Genomic DNA, 19,175 nt, shown 5'->3' on the forward strand with positions numbered 1-19,175 from the left:
CAATTGTGATGTGGAAATTTTTATTCACCATTCATGTAATATTATTATAACTGACATAGTGGTGATACGAACTTCAGATTTGGACAAAATTCTACAGATTAATTACTTTTATTTTACTCAGATTTCTATGGTAATTGTTGATTGTTAATTTTAGTAAAATTATTTTTACTTTTGAACTGAAAGTGCTGGAAGCTTAAAATTTGGACTAAAATACTGTAAGTTGAATTGTCTTGATTTTATTCACATGATAATTAGAACATTACATTCATCTTCATAGGCAAAAAGATTTACTGAATATAATAAGTTTTTTAATCAATGTTATTTTTATTTCTTTGGGAAGTTATTTCAGAATGCCATCATGAACATGTAGATTTGTAAATGATAAGAAAACATGCAACACTGTTGCAAATTTATTCATTTGTCAGAGATATGTAGTTTTATGTACTTCAAATAAAAAATAATTCTGTTAAATATTTTTTTGCAAACATCGTGAAGAATTTCTGCTGATGCTACTGTATGATCCTTCTCGTGGGTCGGTGGTTCTTTCCGGGGTTTTCCCGGGTTCTTCCTCCACCATTAATACTGGCCGCCATGTATAGCCTATCGTGTGCTGAAAAATGGCGTTAAGCCCCAAAACAACAACAACTGTATGATCCTCCATTTTACCACTATTCAGAATTGCTTCACAGGAATCAGATGCTGAAGGCAACATTTGTGAACAGGATAAAATGGGTTAATTAGTTGAAAAACAGGAAAAATAGCAATATGTTTAGAGACAGTCACATATTGTTTATTTTGTAACAGTTTCATAAATATATTACCTATGGGGAAGGTAATTTGGAGTTTAAATTCGTACTCGAGTTGACCAGTTCCATGAATATGGAGCTTGGTCACAGGAAAGTTTTAAAAAATTTGCTTAAATGATTTGTTACACCAACAAAAAGAAATATGTTTCTTACATAAAGAATGTATTATTATATGCTCATTTTGTCTCTGTTAACTTTACGTTGTCAGACTCCTGCAATATTTTACAATATTACACACCTTAATATTGCACTCGCGTGCACGACATGTATGCCCAATAGTGTATTAGGAACTACTTTGTAAACTAATCATGAATATTCATGTAGTAGATGCTTTACATTTTGCTTGATTAAATTTTTTTCTGAATGAACTAAAGCAGATATTTTATGGACTGCCAATACCAGCTGCTTTGCAGTATTCCACATTAACTATTTTGATACACTGTTTCATATTTAGGCTAGCAATAGATGCCAGGCAGGTCATAAAATTGATGGGTCCCTTCAAATAACATCCAAGTAACAAAAGCATAAGTGTGTCTTCTTTAGCTGGTAAAAAGAATGGCAAAAAATGTACATGAATTTCCTCAAAATATACTTTCTTAGTTCTGCAAATTCATATTACATGGGCCATGTCATGCGTTCCAAAGCTTGATTACACATTTCGAAATTGTACTGTAATTTTGACTACATTCTAAGTGCATTTTCATTCAAAAGTGATGTCTTGTGCTCAGCTAAGTTCAAATTTATGTACTGATGAATCTGCGCTTGTGTATTAGTTTGGAGTACAACAAATATTCAGTTACTTTGCTGCATGTAGTGTATTTTTGTTTAGGTAGAATAAGAAAATGAGCATATAATTAAAAGGTTACTGCATTTGTATGGGAAAATATGAACTTGCTTTGTCTGATGGATATACTGCACTCCCAAGGTTGTGCAGTATATCCATCCGAAAAACTTGTTCATATTTCCATACAAATGCAGTAACCTATAAATATTAGTTTGCTGCAAAAATGTCATTGCATTGTACCTACCAGCAATATGGTCCCATCCTGTACAAAAAGCATTTAAATGGTTATCCGTTACCTTGTACATATTTGAAACCCCAAGATCACCAAGTTTAGAGAATCTTAATTTTCAAAAATATACATTGATCTTTTAGGGCTGAAAACAAAGATGAGATAGTCAAGAAATGGACAACAAGATCCAGGAGAGGTGATGGTAAGAACAATATACCAACAAAATCAGATCTGAAAACTTGTCTTGCTTGTGAATCGTAAGACATGGGTACATCTTTTCTGGTGGCAAAAGCAGTTTCGTTGTCGTCATCAACATTGTTATGGTGGTATGTTGAATTTGTTTAAAGTCTTTACATCACGAAGCATGTTCTTCTGTATCCTTGGTAGAATATTAATGTTTAATGTTTATACCCTGACATGCTAGGATTTCATGTCTTGCCTGTATGAGCAGAATCAAAATAACATTCACAAGTGAGACACTGCACTCTAGCCTGATAGATAACAATCTATCTCGACAATATTTCTTGTTCACAAATTTTAGAAATTGTAATCCTTCATAATATTATGTGCAGAAAAAATTCACACATTTTTTTTTCTTCAGAGTTTGACTCATTAGTTTTATCTTGACAGACTCAAATTAGTTTGTTAGTATTATTTAAAAAAAAACAAGCCAAGAAATTGTTAGAATCACAGAGATGATATCAGGGTGCTAGTTTGTTGCAAAAAAATCCTTTTCAAATCCAAAGGTTGAAAAGTTATGCAAATTACCAGCAGTTCCTTGATCAGATAGAATGGGGCCAGGGATTGGGTGTTTCAAAGTTAGGATTAATCTTATCATCATCCTTATGTCTGTGATCTCAAGTAATCTTATACCTACAGAGATTGTTTTTATATAAGCACCTTTATGATCAAGATCTGCAGTCCTGTTGTAGAAATAATCAAGGGATTCTGATTGAATTGTCTCCTTGAGGGTTGCAGCAAATTGTTTTTCTGATAAGTCATTTTACCCCTGCACACCCAAAACCCCCATTGCGGGGGTGGCAGGGATTGGTTGGGTAGTTCCTATGCAATTGCAGATGAATCTTTGAAATTTATCACAGACTTGTTCATTGAAGGATTAAGTTGCTCTTCTACCCTCATTTAACTAGCTAACTGTGAGCAGTATAGACTTCAGGCCTTTGAACTTTAAAAGTTTAGCCCATGACAGCTTTTTTTAATCCTCAAGAAAGAAACTTTGTTAAGCACACCTAGTTACCTTTGAATTAAGTTTAGTTATTGACATCTCTTTCGATTGTCTGACAAAGAAACAATCTGTTAGCTAGACATAACAACCTTTGAATTTTACTCGTTAAAGTGTTTATTTGACTGTTTAATAATATATATATATATATTGATAACACGATATAGTGTGTCTAGTACCAATCCAGTTAAGAAGTTGATAGCACTCTGACATTGCTTTCAAGGCCAGCATGCTTGATTCAGATATGGAGCTGTACTTGTTTGTGAGTGTGATAATGCAAAGAAGTATGCATGGATTTGTATTGGATCCAGTGTGTGGACATGTAGAAGAAACGAAAAATTCCTTGAATGATACCAGTTCAGTAATTGGGATTATTTTCCCCCCAAAATATATTGATTATTGTTTTTATCAAATTTAGGATGTGGATGTGTCATGTTCAGTAATATTGTATCCATGATATCAGTTATCTTGTGAACAAGTTAACTTGAACATGACAGATTATTTTGTTGCCAGACTTGATTATGTTGGTGTGATTTTTTCTCAAAAATTTGTAACCTTCATAGTTTAAACCATTTTACATTTGTTTTGGAGTAGCCAGTTTAAAATGTTCACTTCAGAAGTCATTGTTGGGATGCCGATAAAAATTTGGCACTGCAGGATTTGTGCCAACAAATTATTGCTTATCACAATCAGTTTCTTGTCAAATTTTCATGTCACAGGTATGTTGAATATGTGATATAGCAAATATTTGACAATGCAAAAATAGTACTTTATGGTACATTGTGTACAATTGGCCGTCACTTGCCATGAAAATTTTCCGTCATGATTGTAGTAAAGTGCATGTAATAAAATATCATGAAGCTTAACACAGTACTATGTCACCTACGCAGTTATGAGTATGTATTTGTGATTTGGATTTTTAATGTACCTTAAACAATATTTCAGTCTTGTTGCTACAATGTCTGCAGTGTGGCAGTTTAGAGTTATGTCTAACACTGGGGCGTCATGCCACAGACATGTAGCATGATGTCCCACCCAGTCACATTATCCTGATACGAGGCCGACCAGTCCCTAACTAACCTCTTAATGCTGAACACCTAGCGTGACAGCTGTTGGTACCATTTTTTATAAGTCCTTGGTATGACTCGGTCGGGGTTCAAAACAGCATCCCAGGCAGACACTCTAACTACTAGGCCTCAAGGCATTTATGACAGTTCCTGTTACAAGGCCTCTGTGGTCATGGGTCTGTTTTATTTATTGGCAGTAAAGTCATATGTGTATAGTACTTTGTTATAAGGCAGTCGAACTATAAGGCGTATATTCCATGACTCCCATGTATAGTATTATAATGAGCAGGTACTGTATAATGATTTACAGGATCACTGATCTTTCTTTGCAGAGGATGGTGCAGGCCCCTCCCAGCCCTTGAAGGAGGATGAGTTTCAGTTTGACAAGGGTGTGAGCAGTGAGTGGTGGGCTGAGTATGTGAAAGAGGAGGACAAGGTCAAATTGGACTCAGGTGGCAAACTGGTGCTGCTGTTTCAAATTCTCAAGATGTGTGAGAACATTGGCGATAAAGTGTAAGCAAGATGTGTGAGGACAATTGGATGAAGTCTAAGCAAGATGTGTCAGGGCAGTGGGATAAAGTGTAATTAAATGTTTAAGGACAGGGATAAAGTGTGAGTAAGATGTGTGAGGACATAGGGATAAAGTAAACAAGATGTGTAAAGAAATTGAAATAAAGTATATGCCAGATGTGTAAGAAAATAGGGATAGAGTGTAAGCAAGATGTGTAAGAAAATGGGGATAAAGTGTAAGCAAGATTTCTAAGGAATAAGGATAAAGTAAGCAAGATGTTTTTTTAGCACATTGGGGAAAAAGTCATATGGAGATATCAAAAATAAAGTAAGTAAGTCTTGAAGACATCAGGGAGAAAGTATTATGTCAGGTATGTAAAAATGTTGGGCATAAAGTGTAAGCAAGATGTGTAAGGAAATTGGGATAAAGTGTAAGCAAGATGTGTAAGAATATAGGGATTAAGTGTAAGCAAGATGTGTAAGAAAATGGGGATAAAGTGGAAGCACATCAGGGACAAAGTCATATGGAGATATCAAGAATAAAGTGTAAGTAAGATGTGAATACATCAGGGAGAAGGTATTGCATCAGGTATATAAAAACATTGGGGAATAAGTGTAAGCAAGATATGTAAGGACATCGGGGATAGTTTAAATGAGATGTGTGAAGACAAAGTTTAAGCTGGATGTATGAAGACATTAGGGATGTAGTTTAAACGAGCTGTGTCAAGACAAAGTTTATTATGAAGAAATATGGGATAAAGTATAAGCAAGATGTGAAGACATCAAGGATAAATTGTAAGCATGATGTGTGAAGACATCAGTGATCAATTTTCACCCATCTTGGTTGAAGACATTAGGGATAAAGTAAACGCAAGATTAAAGACATCAGGGAAAAAGTGTAAGTACAGTGTGAAGACGTTAGGGATGAAGTGTAAGTAAGGTGTGTAAGGACATCGGGGATAAAGTTTTTGCTATATATGTGAAAACATAAGGATACAGTGTAAGCAGGATGTGAAGACATCAGGGATAAAGGTTTTGCAAGATGTGTGAAGACTTCAGAAATAAAGTGTAAGTAAGGTGTGTAGGCACATTAGGGATAAAGTGTAAGCAAGATGTGAAGACATCAGGGGTAAAGTGTAAGCAAGATGTGAAGGCATTGGGGATAATGTGTAAGCAAGATATGAAGACATTAGAGATAAAGTGTAAGTAAGGTGTGTAAGGACATTAGGGATAAAGTGTATGTAAGGTGTGTACAGACATTTGGGATTAAGTGTATGTAAGATTTTTTTACATCAGCAAAAGAAAGAACATTAGGAGCAAAGTACAAGTATGGTGTGCCATAAAATGGGGACATTTAGGGAGTTATCATTCAAAATTAAAGGTGAATCTTTTGGTGAAGTTTTTAAAAGTGTACAAATTAAATTGCAAATTTTAGTGGCAGTTGATCAACTATTTATTACAACTTGTAATTACAGTGATGTAATCTAGGTATCCCTGTTAATTAGAAAAATTTATAATGTGATCATGTGAAGTCTTTGGTCAAAGTTCATTGCATAAAAGACAAGGGCACAAAAACCTTAAGAGACCCTTTAATAACATCAAAACTTTCTACATCATTGTTGCCAATAAAACATGACCGTAGCAGATCTGCCAACCCTTACAATTTTGCCATAAGTCTTATGAAAATGGCCCTTAAAATATGGACTTACTGAGGAAAAGCAAAAACTACAGAAAAATGATTGTTCCCAAAAAAATCTGGATAATTTGTTCATCTGTGTTTGATTTGGATCCAAGTTTCATATTAGAATGAGTGGAATTAGTCCGGAAACCACACTAACTTTACAGCAGTACCTCGATGCTTTAAACTGCACATATTTTGTCGTGCAAAGCATCTGCATGATCAAACTTTGATTATAGAAGTTTTTAAAAATGGCATAAAGTGAGCGATGCATTTTGAAAATGAAAATGAAAATAAGCCTTTTATAAAGTGTTAATAATCAACATTGAAGAATAATAGGACTGTTTAGATTCTTGTGAATAAAAGCAGGAAGAGACACAATTACGTTTGTTGGACATTACATTCCAATTTAAATATGTCACATGGCAGGAGATATGATTGCCATATATGAAGTGGACAAATAAATTCCAAAAATTACATCAGGTTGAGAGATAGCAACAAGCCATTGAGCTGTGTAGGGTTTGGAACTGAAGTTTGTGCAACTGTACTAGTGGTAAATAACGTCTACAGGTATTTTTTCAGCTGAACATAATGTTTACCGATGCTCTTTGTTTTGAATACTGAACTTCTAAATACGTTTTCCAACTTTATAATAGCAGTTTATGATATCTTGTTACACCTTACTGAAAACCAATCTAGCTTGGAGAAAAAAATCAACTGCCTTAGTGAGACAGTCTCATCAAGATTGGCAGGTATGCGGTAGCTATTCATCAGCTGTGAAGTTGAGCATTGACGTAGATAAAAAAAATGAACTTGATCGTTCTTTCCAACTCAATTGGCACACAAAAAGAAATGAATATGTGCCATGCCATATGGATACATCTATTTTTGGAAATGGAGATTTTCTCAATATTTCAATTTATTTTCTCAACGCTTTACAGTAATCTATATATAGGATTGAAGATGTATGCTATTGATATTTTTGTACTCATAATGTCATATACTGGTTAGCTATTGTTTGATTCACAACTTTTTTTTGTATTTTGAAAAAAATGAGTGATGTAGGAACACAACCTTGACCCTTATAATGGTTTTTGAATTTCAAATATAGCATTTCTGATCTAAAAGAATTTTAGTTTTAGATTAAATCTTCCATCACATAATATTGTAAATTTGCTTTCTACTAACAGTGTATTTTCCTTAATTTATATGCTTAGAGAATTGCTTCCAAGACACAGTGATTTCTGCCATTATGATAGGTTGACTTACCATTTCAGACTGAAAATAATGCAAGTTTGGCAGTTAAAATCATCAGTAAATATATTTAAAATTTGCTTTCACCAATTCTATTCATGAACACAAATTGTCATTATTTTCTGATTTATCATCACATTGGTCATGTTGATAATCTTGTTACAGCTTTGTCTCCTAGATTGCTAGTCATATTGTTATTGTGCTTTCATTGAAAGACTTATTTTAATCTCTTGTTGTTCCTAAATAGAAATGGTGTCGGTCTGGTATCTAATATGGCCACCATATCCACCATCTTGAAATTATTGTTATTGTTACTTCTACAAAAATGTAAAGTCTGATGAACATAGGATTTAAACTTTTTATGATGTCTTGTTGGTCCTAACAGACATCTCATTGGCCTAAAAGAAAATGGTGCCCGTCTGACGTCCACAGCTTATTTGGAAACATTGTTATTGCTGAAGAACATTGGAGATGGTTTCAGTACTCTGCAGTTAAAAGGAAGATATGATCTGATCCTAAATTCCTGGAAGTTCTTTTTGAACAGGATGAGCATCAGTCCCTTATACAGACGTTTGTCTTATGATAGTTAGCTGGCAGAGCTGCAGAAGTTTATGGAGTTGACTAATCTCTTGCCAGATATAGAAAACCATGTTAGTATTATAAACCACTTTGCTGAGTTTAGTGTTCAAGATTTACCTGTCTTTTGCAGCTTGGTTTTCAGCCAGAGTTTATTGTCCCTGGACATCATTGAAGATTTCCTAGAGTTCTTAGACACTGAGGCTCAGAAGGAGCATGAGGAAAATGCTAACAATGTTGATGACAAGGAAAAGAAAGAAGAAAAGGAAGGGGAAAACAATAAAGATGATGAGGTCAGCCAAATTGTGCATTTTCATTGTGTTGCATTCTGTGTTTATCTATATTGTTAAATTTATGCCCATTATTATTATTGTCTATGGTTGAAATTTTTAAAGTAAAAATCCATCAAGAATATATGGTCTGATCTTAAATTCCTGGAATATGCATTCATCATCGATTATTTCAGTAACGGGTCTCTTTTTTTTTTTAATTTGATTCTACATACCTTTAAATAGCAATGATTACTTTATTTGGATCCTCATGCATCCATATTCTATTGGAATGTCATTATTTATATAGTCAGGGAAGTACCTGCAGCAAATTTTTTTTAAAGTACATGTACCTTTTTGAACAAGATCAACCTACATATGTGATCCAGTACAATAGGGATTGAATTTCACATGCTGTGATGTCACAGTCAGAGCTACATATGTTGATAAACAAATTCGTTCTCCTTACATTGTGACAGTTGGACTTGATACGCTCTTTTCTTGACCCAGTTTAGTACCTGGCCACCTTTGTACAAGTCCATGGCAATTGATAATTATCATCTGAAGTTTCTTGATGACAATTAAGGTGCAGAGTGTTCAGTAATCAGGTTAAATAAAGTATTACATTTTAAAAATTTATATTTAAGAAGAGTAAATGCGCATACATGACATATCTGAGTTTTACTATAGCGTCCACATACTACTTGTTTAGTAATTGATTATTGTGAATTGTGTTTTATAATATATATATTTAGTATAACATAGGATTAAATGATCATGGTTGGGTATTTATCGATGTGTAAATTTTACCTAATCACTCACAAAGTAAAGAAAGTCTGAAGGACTTACCCCTTGTGACAGATCATACTAAATAAATATACTAAATAAATATTGCAAAAGACCTACTCATGTTACCTAGCCATCAAATGGAAAATAATTTAATTCCTCCTGAACCATCCAAACCCCACTAACCAGTGGGAAAAGGGCCATATCTTGTAAAGATTTTTACTAATAACCCAGTTATTAGTAACTGCCAAGACGTATGCAAGCATCTGTTTACAGATCTTATGCAAATTTGTTTTCTCTTAATATTCCTAAAACAGACTCGAGTCACTTAGACATAATCTAACTCAAGATATTCATTACAATTTACAGCCATGAATAAAAATTAAAATAATTAGATGCAAGCATGTGCCAGGAGTTATACAAAAAATATAGATGTAGATGTACATAACAGTATACAAACAATGCTGAACCCCTGCCCCATTAATAAAAATATAAAAACAAGAAAAACTTTTAAACATTTGTTTTTGATAATACATGGAATTGACCTTACGTTAGATGATAGATTGCTGTGCCTACCAAATCACATAACATGACAATGTGTTAACCTCCAACTAACATGCAGTATTTGGCAATGCAGTGTTTCAGTTCATGTGATTTGTTTATTAAAAGTGATTTTTATTATTCTTAAGTATGTAAATTACAAAGTTGCATAAATAATACTGCAGTTCACAGTATTTCTATATGTAGTTCAAGTTCATATATTAATGACTAAGTGTTTTATTTCAGTAAACAAAACTCAGTTTTAAAGCTGCTTGAGAACTTGTTCCTGTGAAAGGAAATTCGCTCCAAAATATGCTAATGCATTTAGTATATAATCTTATCCTTATTAATTTTATCTGACTTAAGTTTATGCTTTGTCTGTGTTTCAGGAAATTAATAAATATAATTCCTCCATTTAGGCGATCTAGATATCAACTGTCAGAATTACAAGGCTCCCTTTGACTTCTTTTCACTGTTATCAATCAAGAATCAACAAATTGAACAATTTGTAAATATTTATCATAATCAATTCATTATTGCCACAAGCAACTTGTCGGAGGAAAATGGCAGAATAAGCAATGCCTTGAGGTGTGTCCAATTTACACTCGCTAATTGATTAATTGATCAGCATGATTGACAAGTGTCATTGATGAAATTTGAACAGAAAGCGTCCTCCTGAGCATCCTACTGAGCTAAATTTCACTAGCAACTGTGTTGCATTAGAATAATAGATGGATGTCAGTTGTTCACATCAAATTGGCTTGAAGGATAGTAAATGTAATTGCAGTGTTAGGCCATTACTGGACTTTATACCATACTGACACTAAATGATCCTTTTTTAATGAGACCACTGGATCTTGGCTTGAGATAATCATTACAATAATTTTGCATTCCTTTGCTTTATTATTGAATGGTGTTAAAGATCAGGATGGGCAGTTGTTTTTGGTAGAATCCAACACAGTTCTCACCTACACAAACTTAACTCCTGTTTTTAGCTCTACTGGTCATAGACCAGAGGAGCTTATGGGATGGTCTTTCATCAGTCATCTGGGCATCCATTAGCACAAGTTTGTTGTTGATACTCGTCCTGAATTACTTCTGTGAGTCACATGAAACTTTACACACACATTCATCCCCTTGTTTAGTTGGTCCTGAATGAAAATGGTGCTGTTCAGAAAGTGTAGCTACCACAGCAGCTATCTTGAAAATTTTATAACTTCTCCTCCTGAGAGCAAAGTCATTCCAACACGGGGTTTTCACCAAAAGACTTCTGGTGATGTCTAGTTGTGCTAAATGAAAATGATGCTAATCTTTCATCAAGTATGGCCACTAAATTATCCTTCTTGATTATCTTGTCATTGCAACTCCTGAATGGTAACTCATGTTGACATGCGGTTTATATCCTTACAAGGTTTAGTTGGTTCTGAATGAAAATGGTGTGCAAATCTGATGTCTAAGTTGGCCACCACAGCAGCCATCTTGAAAATCTTCACTTTGTCATTACTCCTCCTCCTGGACAAAAATTGTATTGACATGGGGCTTTCACCAGAAGACTTAAGATGTCTGGATGGTCCTAAATACAGAAATGGTGCCACTCACACATCCGGTATGGCCACCACTGCTGCCATTGTGAATCTTGTTATCACTGCTTCTCCTGAATGAATTACATTAGCATGGAGTTTTCACTTGACTTCTTGTTAGGGCTAGTTGGATATAAATGAAAATGGTGCCAATGCCACAATGGCCATTAGGAAAATCGTACTGTCACTACTTCTGCTAGATGGCTGGTCATATCAACATTGTGCTTTCACCTGAGGCATTCTTGTGATGTCTTGTGGGTTTTAAGGAAATGGTGTATATCTGATATCATGCAAGTAATCTTGAATGTCTTGTTATTGTAATTCCTCCAGAACAGAAAGTCATAACATAGTTTCACCAAAACATTTATTATAATATTCTTTTGAGCCTTAATTAAAATAGTGTTGATATAATGTCAAATATGGCCACCATAGGGACCATTTTGAAAGATATTGCTACTCTTAAATGGAAAGTTATTTTGGCATAGGGATGTAGTTTCAAAAGAATTTTTATGGTGCCTAGTCCATGCTAATCATAATGATGCAACCGATCCCCAATATGGTCAACATGGTGGCCGTCGTGAAAATATTGTCTCTACTCCCAAATAGATGGAAACAATAGATTTTTTTTATGATACTTACTGATACCTGATCCTAAATGACATTGGTGCCTATTGTATATCCAGTATGGCTGCCACAAAAGCTGTCTTGAAAATCTTGCTTTTTGCTACTCCCCTTGAACAGAAGGTTATATTGACGTGGATTTTTCACTGAAAGACCTCTAATGATAATGGCTACTTGGTTCTAATGAAAATGGTACCAATCTGACATCCAGTTTGTCCACAAGAGCAACTAATTTTAAAATATTGATGAGGAATATCAGAATGGTTTCAGTACTCATTAGTTAAAAGGAAGAAATCTTATTATCTTCAGTTCCTGGGAGTTCTTTTCACTCAGTAGAGTGTCGGTCTCTTTTAGCAACTTTTGTTGCATCTTAATGTGTTTCTTTTTTTTCAGTTGAAAGAATTCGGCAAAAATTGGTCAAAGGGTGTTGATTATTTCCGATTAGATGGCTCAACAAATCCCCAGAATAGGAAGAAATATGCAGATTCTTTTAATGATATAGAGAACTACAGGTAAGAATAACATAAAAAGTAGGAAAAAAGATAAGTTTTTGCTATCTTTTATTTTGTCTGAACAAATTTGGCTGAACAATGTTTATTTTTGCATTCTGTGAATGCATGCAAAGCGTTGGGGCATGTTGTAACCTAATTTACTTTAAGTGCAGATCTTTGAAGCTTACTCTTAATCTATCATGATTTTTTTGGTTACATTTTTATATTGCGGATGTGTGTGCAAGTGTGTGTGTGTGATCTAGCTATTTCAACCTATCCTTGATCCATCTATATACAGTATATGTCTGCTTTTTGCTCAAACAACTATTTCAGCATTTGTAGTCTTTCTGACTTACATATCTATCTTCTTTCATCAATTGCATATATATTTTTAGATAACATTAATTATTGACAAATGGTTGAAAGGTACAAACAGATACAAAGGAAACAAAGTTTCAACAAATATAATGTCATTTCCTTAAAATATGGAATATTTTGTCTTATTGTTTTGCTCATGTTTGTATATTATGTTTCTTGCAAGCTCTGATTTTCGATGGACAAGTTAAGTTTTCTAGTCATTTTGACCTGGGCAAGCTGACTTTTATAAAATTAATAAATTCCTCTCTGTGTGTGTGTGTGTGCGTGTGTATGTATATGTGTGTGTGTGTGTGTGTGTGTGTGTGTGTGTATGTATATGTATGTATATATATATATATATATATATATATATATATATATATATATATGCATGCACAGTGATCCCCCTCTTATTATACAACCACCCCTTATGCAAAGTATATGTAATGTACATAGTAAGAAAGTTACATACTTCAAAGCTTTTAATAGCCCATTTCATACCGAGTTGCTCCGTAATTATCCGAATAACACCTCCCAAGTTATTTTATATTCCGGCCAATCAAACGCTGGTGGGCACATGTACATAACAAAATGGCATCCATTGTTGTTTAGAAATATTTCAGAAATAAAATTAATTGAATGATTGAAATTTATATGTAAATTATCCACAGACTTTCAAAAACAAATCTGATAAACTCATATGAAATGCATTTTATTATAGTTACGTTTCGGATGTACAGAAATAGTTCGAACAACTTGCTCTTTGATTGTCAGGATTAAATTTATTTACTTTACACCGTTTCCTTACTTACATGTACATGACCAGGTGTAAATAGCTCAAAGCTACTCTCTCGTATGGGTTTGAAATCCACCCTGGTTTCCAGAAAATAAGACAGGATGGCTCCACTATTAAATTTCGTCAATATCTGCGGCAGCATCGCTGTTGAATATGCGTTTTTCAACTCTATAATCGATGTTGAAGTAGTTAAGAAGTTTATGCTGATGCAGAAGCGTTAGCCATATTTTGCCCACCACCTATCGAGTGACTATTACGGTAAGCTGACCACCCATCACATGATCAAAATTCCGAGCAAATTACGCAGTTCACCGAAGTCTGCATGAAATGGGCTATATCTTTTTTAAAAGTAACATTAATTATTAAAAGGTTCTTCTTATAATAAAAGACTTATTTCTAATGAATATACAATAATAGTTCTTATTCTTGACATAAGCATGATATGCGAGCGGGTATTGTCATGCACAGTGCAAAACCATTCGAAAACGTCATTTATATCTTGGTACATACATAATTATCTTTCATTTGCTCCATTTTCCCACAAATGCTGAATAACCTCCTTATAGGTTATGATGTTTATTCAAGCCTTTCTACATAAAATTATTTGGCAAGTACCCCACCCCACCCCCACCCGATGATGTCAAGTAGAATAACTATCTTCTAAAATAATACATCTCCGTTTACGTAATGACATGTTAATGTTTGATAAGGATTTCTTCAGATGTTGATAACTGCAAATTAATTATGCAGTCGAAACTTTCGTCGAGTGGACAAAATGCCTTATTTGTAAAGGAATTGATAAATGTGTGTGAGAAAGCTTGCCAGTAACTTCTCGTGGGTCGGTTGTTCTTTCCCGGGGGTTTTCTTGGGTTCTTCCTCCACCATTAATACTGGACGCCATGTATAGCCTATCGTGTGCTGAAAAATGGTGTAAAACACTACTACTACAACAACAAAATGATAAATGTGTTGTCACATGATGTTTCGGTCTTTGTCTGGTACACTGATCTGTTCAAGGTTAATTTCTCTGTGTATGTACAAAATGCACAAAATATATTTTTAGAGTATGCTGACCCTGTTATGATCTTGACAATTACGTCGAGTTGTAATCGTCAAAGACAAAAACTCGACATATGTGAAAATCCAAAAACTGTATCAGAACATTCTTGAGCCCATTTCCTGTAAACATTGCTTTTATAGACAATGATATAATATTAATCTTAGTGTTTCATGTACTTCAGTCAGCACTTCTTTCAGTAATGGACAGTTGAGATTGGGAAACATGTATCAACGATAGAGATAATCTGATTACTTACTTCAGATCACGATATGAATTAATTATTGGTTCTGGATATATTTGAAGACAAAAGTGGCTGCTTGTGAGAGGGACATTTTCCATTTTTGTATTAATATGCTGGTCGCATTAGAGGGGTGGCCTTTCTTGAGGGGTACTTTTGAATACAAGCTCGCTGGTGCCAAGGGGTTCTGACCGTAAGAAGCAGGTGGCCGCTGCTGGTAGGGGTGGTGGTGGCTGTTCAAGAGAGGGACTAATATATATGTATGGACCGTAATTATATCATTTACACAACTGAAGGAAAACAAATTTTTATTTTGACCATATTCTATTTCTTTAAAAATGATGATAACAAAAATTATTTCAGAAGTCATTATCAATTTTATCTTTTTCACTACAATCATAAGCCATCATTGCCATTTTTTGTCTTCCTGTTATGTAATATGCAGGATGTCAGTATCGCTGTGTATTGTCTGTCCGTAGACATTTTCCTTCAGTAATACATTATGTGCCATTATTCCAGGGCTTGTCTTCAGTCTATTGTGAAAATAACCTTTCCCAATTAGTAATTATAGGTCTAGAGCATAAGCATCTTTCTTTTCCTTGGACTTTGTTGGTTAATGTGTCTTTGTGCACTCAAGATTTATCATTAATCATTGTCTTGTGCCACCATTTTGTTCAACATTATCCATTTGTCATGTAACTTGACTTTTTAATCCCCAGTCCTTCCATCTTTAGTTCTTATCAGTGGACTTTGTATTGTCAGGCTGAATTCATATCAGTTCAAACCTTTAACCAGAAACTTATTTAAGCTGCTATAAAACAACCAGAACCTTATTTAGGCTGCTATCAAACAAAATGCATTAATGTAATTGGAGAAAATATTAAAAGGTAAAAGCATATTTTTGAGTAAACTGTTTCTGTGTGAATATTTCTCAGATCACATTACTATCAAAGCCTCTCAGATCTCCCCACAAACACAAACATCACAATTGATATATCTCTAAGGCTAAAATTTAGTAAGCAACCTAGTTGTGGTCAGGGGAGGTAATTGGTAATAGTCTCTTCCCTTTATTTGTTATATAGGCAGGAAAGATGAAATATTTCATCTTTACAACAATTTCTGGATTCAGGAGGTAGTGGAGCATCTTTCCTAACATTAATGTGATTGGGTCAGTATTCTCAGTGAAACAAGATATACCATTTGGGGTTTTTTTTGTATTTTAAAAAAATATGTCTTGCATGTGAATGGAGATAGTTATCACTTTTCAGGTACAAATGGTGGTGTTGACAAATAAGATGCTATGTTAAAGATATTGAAAATCATATGGCTTAAAGTAGAAAGCTGTCATAATGTATTTCAGAGAGAAGATGTCACATACCTAGGAAACATGTTTATAAATTTGTTTCAGAAAACATAAAAATCTTTTATTAGATCACAATCTTTGTTCTCCATTTTAGAGCAAGACTTTTCCTTATATCAACGAAAGCAGGGTCTCTGGGAATCAACTTGGTAGCAGCCAACAGAGTCATTATCTTTGATGCGTCCTGGAATCCTTCACATGATGTCCAGTCCATGTTCAGAGTGTATCGATTTGGCCAGGAAAAACCAGTCTACATTTATAGATTCCTAGCCCAAGTAAGGCAAATTCATTCTTTCTTTTTACATAGATCCTTAAAAAATTACTATTTTGTAAGTCTATCACTCATTCTCCTTGTTGCCTTTTTTCTGGAAACTTGAATTTAAGTGCCATTGAACATTCTCTTTTCCTGAGGTAAATTCAAGCCAGTATAATAGGAGTGGCATTAAGGTGCAAAAGATTTTCAGAATGGCTCTACTTTTCATATTCTACGAAGTCATTTGCAAAACATTTTGTCATTCATCATCCTCAAGCTGGTAAGCCTGAAAGTGTGGTTCTTGAATTACTTTCATCATATGCAATACTTAGTCCTACAGTGTAAGACATAGCACATTAAGGTTTTGTTTTAGTGCTGTGTCTTACTATCCAAATAACAGCCTTGATTAGTGTGTTTTAGAACAAGTGGTCAAATTTTCTGGAATATCTCACACATTTGGCAGCATATTTCGACTCTCTTCCACTAATTTATGTGTAATTAACATACCTACTGTCTTTATCCTGGCGGAAGGAAAATATGACACTAGCAAATGGAATCATTTTCATGTTCTGTTGACATACATTTGACTTTGTTGCAATGCGATGGTAGTCTATGTATGCCGAAGTATGTTTAAGTAGGTTCATGTAGTGGAAATGTTTCTTGAACGAAACGAAATGTTGCTTTACAGTTCCAATAGGCATAATATATTTCATTTTGTTTCGTTAAAGAATAATATTTCAACTTAACCTGATTAAGGCATTCCCGGTTTTCATCACTTTCCAGTCAACTGAAATGTAGGCCAATGAAACTTGAAAACAGGTCCATTTCTTTTGTGAGAATTTGAACTTGTTAGAGAAAAGACATCAGAGTAGGTAAAGTCAGACTAAATCATTATGACTTTTCTTTGCAGAAAAGTGCCATTATTTTAGTTGCCAGTTGTGTGAGATATTCCTGAAAATTTTACTTTCATTACAATGTTAGTCAACATCAAAACACACTACACAGCACTTTTAGTTAGGCAGTAAGTCCCTGACGCCCAAAACATAAATATCAGCATCAAGGTCTTACATGTAGGACTAATGCAATACTGTATCTTTAAAAAGCATCTTGTAAGCTCACTAGATAGTTTCACACTGTCCATCATACTTAGAGAGGTTCCTGTAATGAAACCTTGTTTTTTTTTTAGGTTGTTTAGTCATGAGGACCAGTGTGCTTATTATGGTGTTGCCCTTTGTCCATCACCCATTGTGTCCCTTTGTCAACAGTTGCTTGTTGCCATTGGAAACCATATTTCTGATTACATTTTTAGTTCCCTTGGCCATTAGTCCCGTTATGTCTGTCATGCATCCATCAGTAATTGCTATTTTAAACTTTTCCAAAGCCACTGGACCAATTTTGACCTAATTTGGCAGAAAGCATCTTGATCGGAAGATCTTTCAAATTGATATAAATTATGTCAGTAAATATGGCTATAAACAAGATGTATCTGCACAGTTTATATTACCAGTCATGACATCACCACATTTATACAATGGTAAATAGACTTGCTTAATGTGCATCAGTTTGGCAGAAGCAGTCTCTTTGTTTTGTTGATACAGATGTCTTTTTTTTTTTCTCCCTTCCACCTCCTGTATGCTACTATGGAATCAGTCTTTTATATAAATACCAACAAGATTTGTTCTCATATTTCATAAAGAATGTCAGATCTTAGCCTGCACCACAGCTATGAACAGAAAAATTCAGTTGTGAAAATCTGCACTCGCGCTGTACACTAGATTTATCTATAGTTTCCATCAAACAAACTACATTCTGGTACTGTCCTTTCATTGATACTAGTTTTGGCAGTAATTTAGCTGCTAACAGGCCTATATTAATGCTGTGCACAAGGGAGATAATGATTTCTGAGCAGTCTTATCAGAGACTTGATTCCCCAAGGTTGTGCCAGATCGAGATTTGCAAGTGCTCATATGCAACTGAGATAATTCTCTTTTACCAAAAACTCCTGCAGAAAAGAAGACAATTGAAATTTGCAAGTTGGGTAATAATTATCACAGAGTTCCCACATTATCAGAAAAAGTCTGGAGAAATCATATTAAAAAAATTCCAACCATAAAAAGGCTAAGAATATTGCAGATATTAACAATAGTTGGGGGAAAATTCTGGAATTTTCTGCCACCACTTGACAGCAGAAATGATTACGTAATTGAGTTGTGACTGAACTGATCATGAGTTAATTGATTGAGTTCTGACTAGAGTATCCAAAGGTTGCAGTACAGATCACTTGGGTGCTTGCCAAAAACATGTTTGTATAGTCGCTCCAAATGCTCAGTAAATTAGATTTATATAGTTGGATGGTTATTTCACAGCTCGATATCAGTATCTTTTCAGAAATGAAAGGTATGAAAACCAGTGTAGCATCACAATAAGCCAACATGGCAGCAAAGGGTGGAAGGGTAGCTGCTTAACAGATGGCCAGGCAAACTTGAACACTGTTACAGCAAGTCGTACCTGCATGAAATCAATAGGAAAATTATTTTCTCAGATATTGTATTACTACTGTTATGCCCTTAATTTGTTGATAGACAAGATGAAACTACAGCTTTTATGAAATTTGACCTGTTACACACCATTTACATTGCTATTGTCACGAGTAAAGAAAGCTCGCAACCCACATGTTCAT

The 19,175-nt window shown here is 34.4% G+C and overlaps 1 protein-coding gene across 2 annotated transcripts in view; it reads left to right on the top strand.

Annotated features, from left to right (window-relative positions):
• LOC149798359 (uncharacterized) overlaps nucleotides 1–19,175 on the top strand; it is a 120,286-nt gene that overhangs the window by 83,578 nt on the left and 17,533 nt on the right. For both annotated transcript variants that reach the window (XM_089963500.1, XM_089963501.1), the window contains 5 exons: nucleotides 1,963–2,021; nucleotides 4,459–4,639; nucleotides 8,278–8,437; nucleotides 12,334–12,452; nucleotides 16,340–16,517. In XM_089963500.1, the coding sequence (XP_089819626.1) occupies nucleotides 1,963–2,021; nucleotides 4,459–4,639; nucleotides 8,278–8,437; nucleotides 12,334–12,452; nucleotides 16,340–16,517 (697 nt within the window). The remainder of the gene's footprint in view (nucleotides 1–1,962; nucleotides 2,022–4,458; nucleotides 4,640–8,277; nucleotides 8,438–12,333; nucleotides 12,453–16,339; nucleotides 16,518–19,175) is intronic.

This window comes from Sinohyriopsis cumingii, chromosome 6 (assembly GCF_028554795.1).
Source record: "Sinohyriopsis cumingii isolate HCF-2022 chromosome 6, ASM2855479v2, whole genome shotgun sequence".
Taxonomy (NCBI): Eukaryota; Metazoa; Mollusca; class Bivalvia; order Unionida; family Unionidae; genus Sinohyriopsis; species Sinohyriopsis cumingii.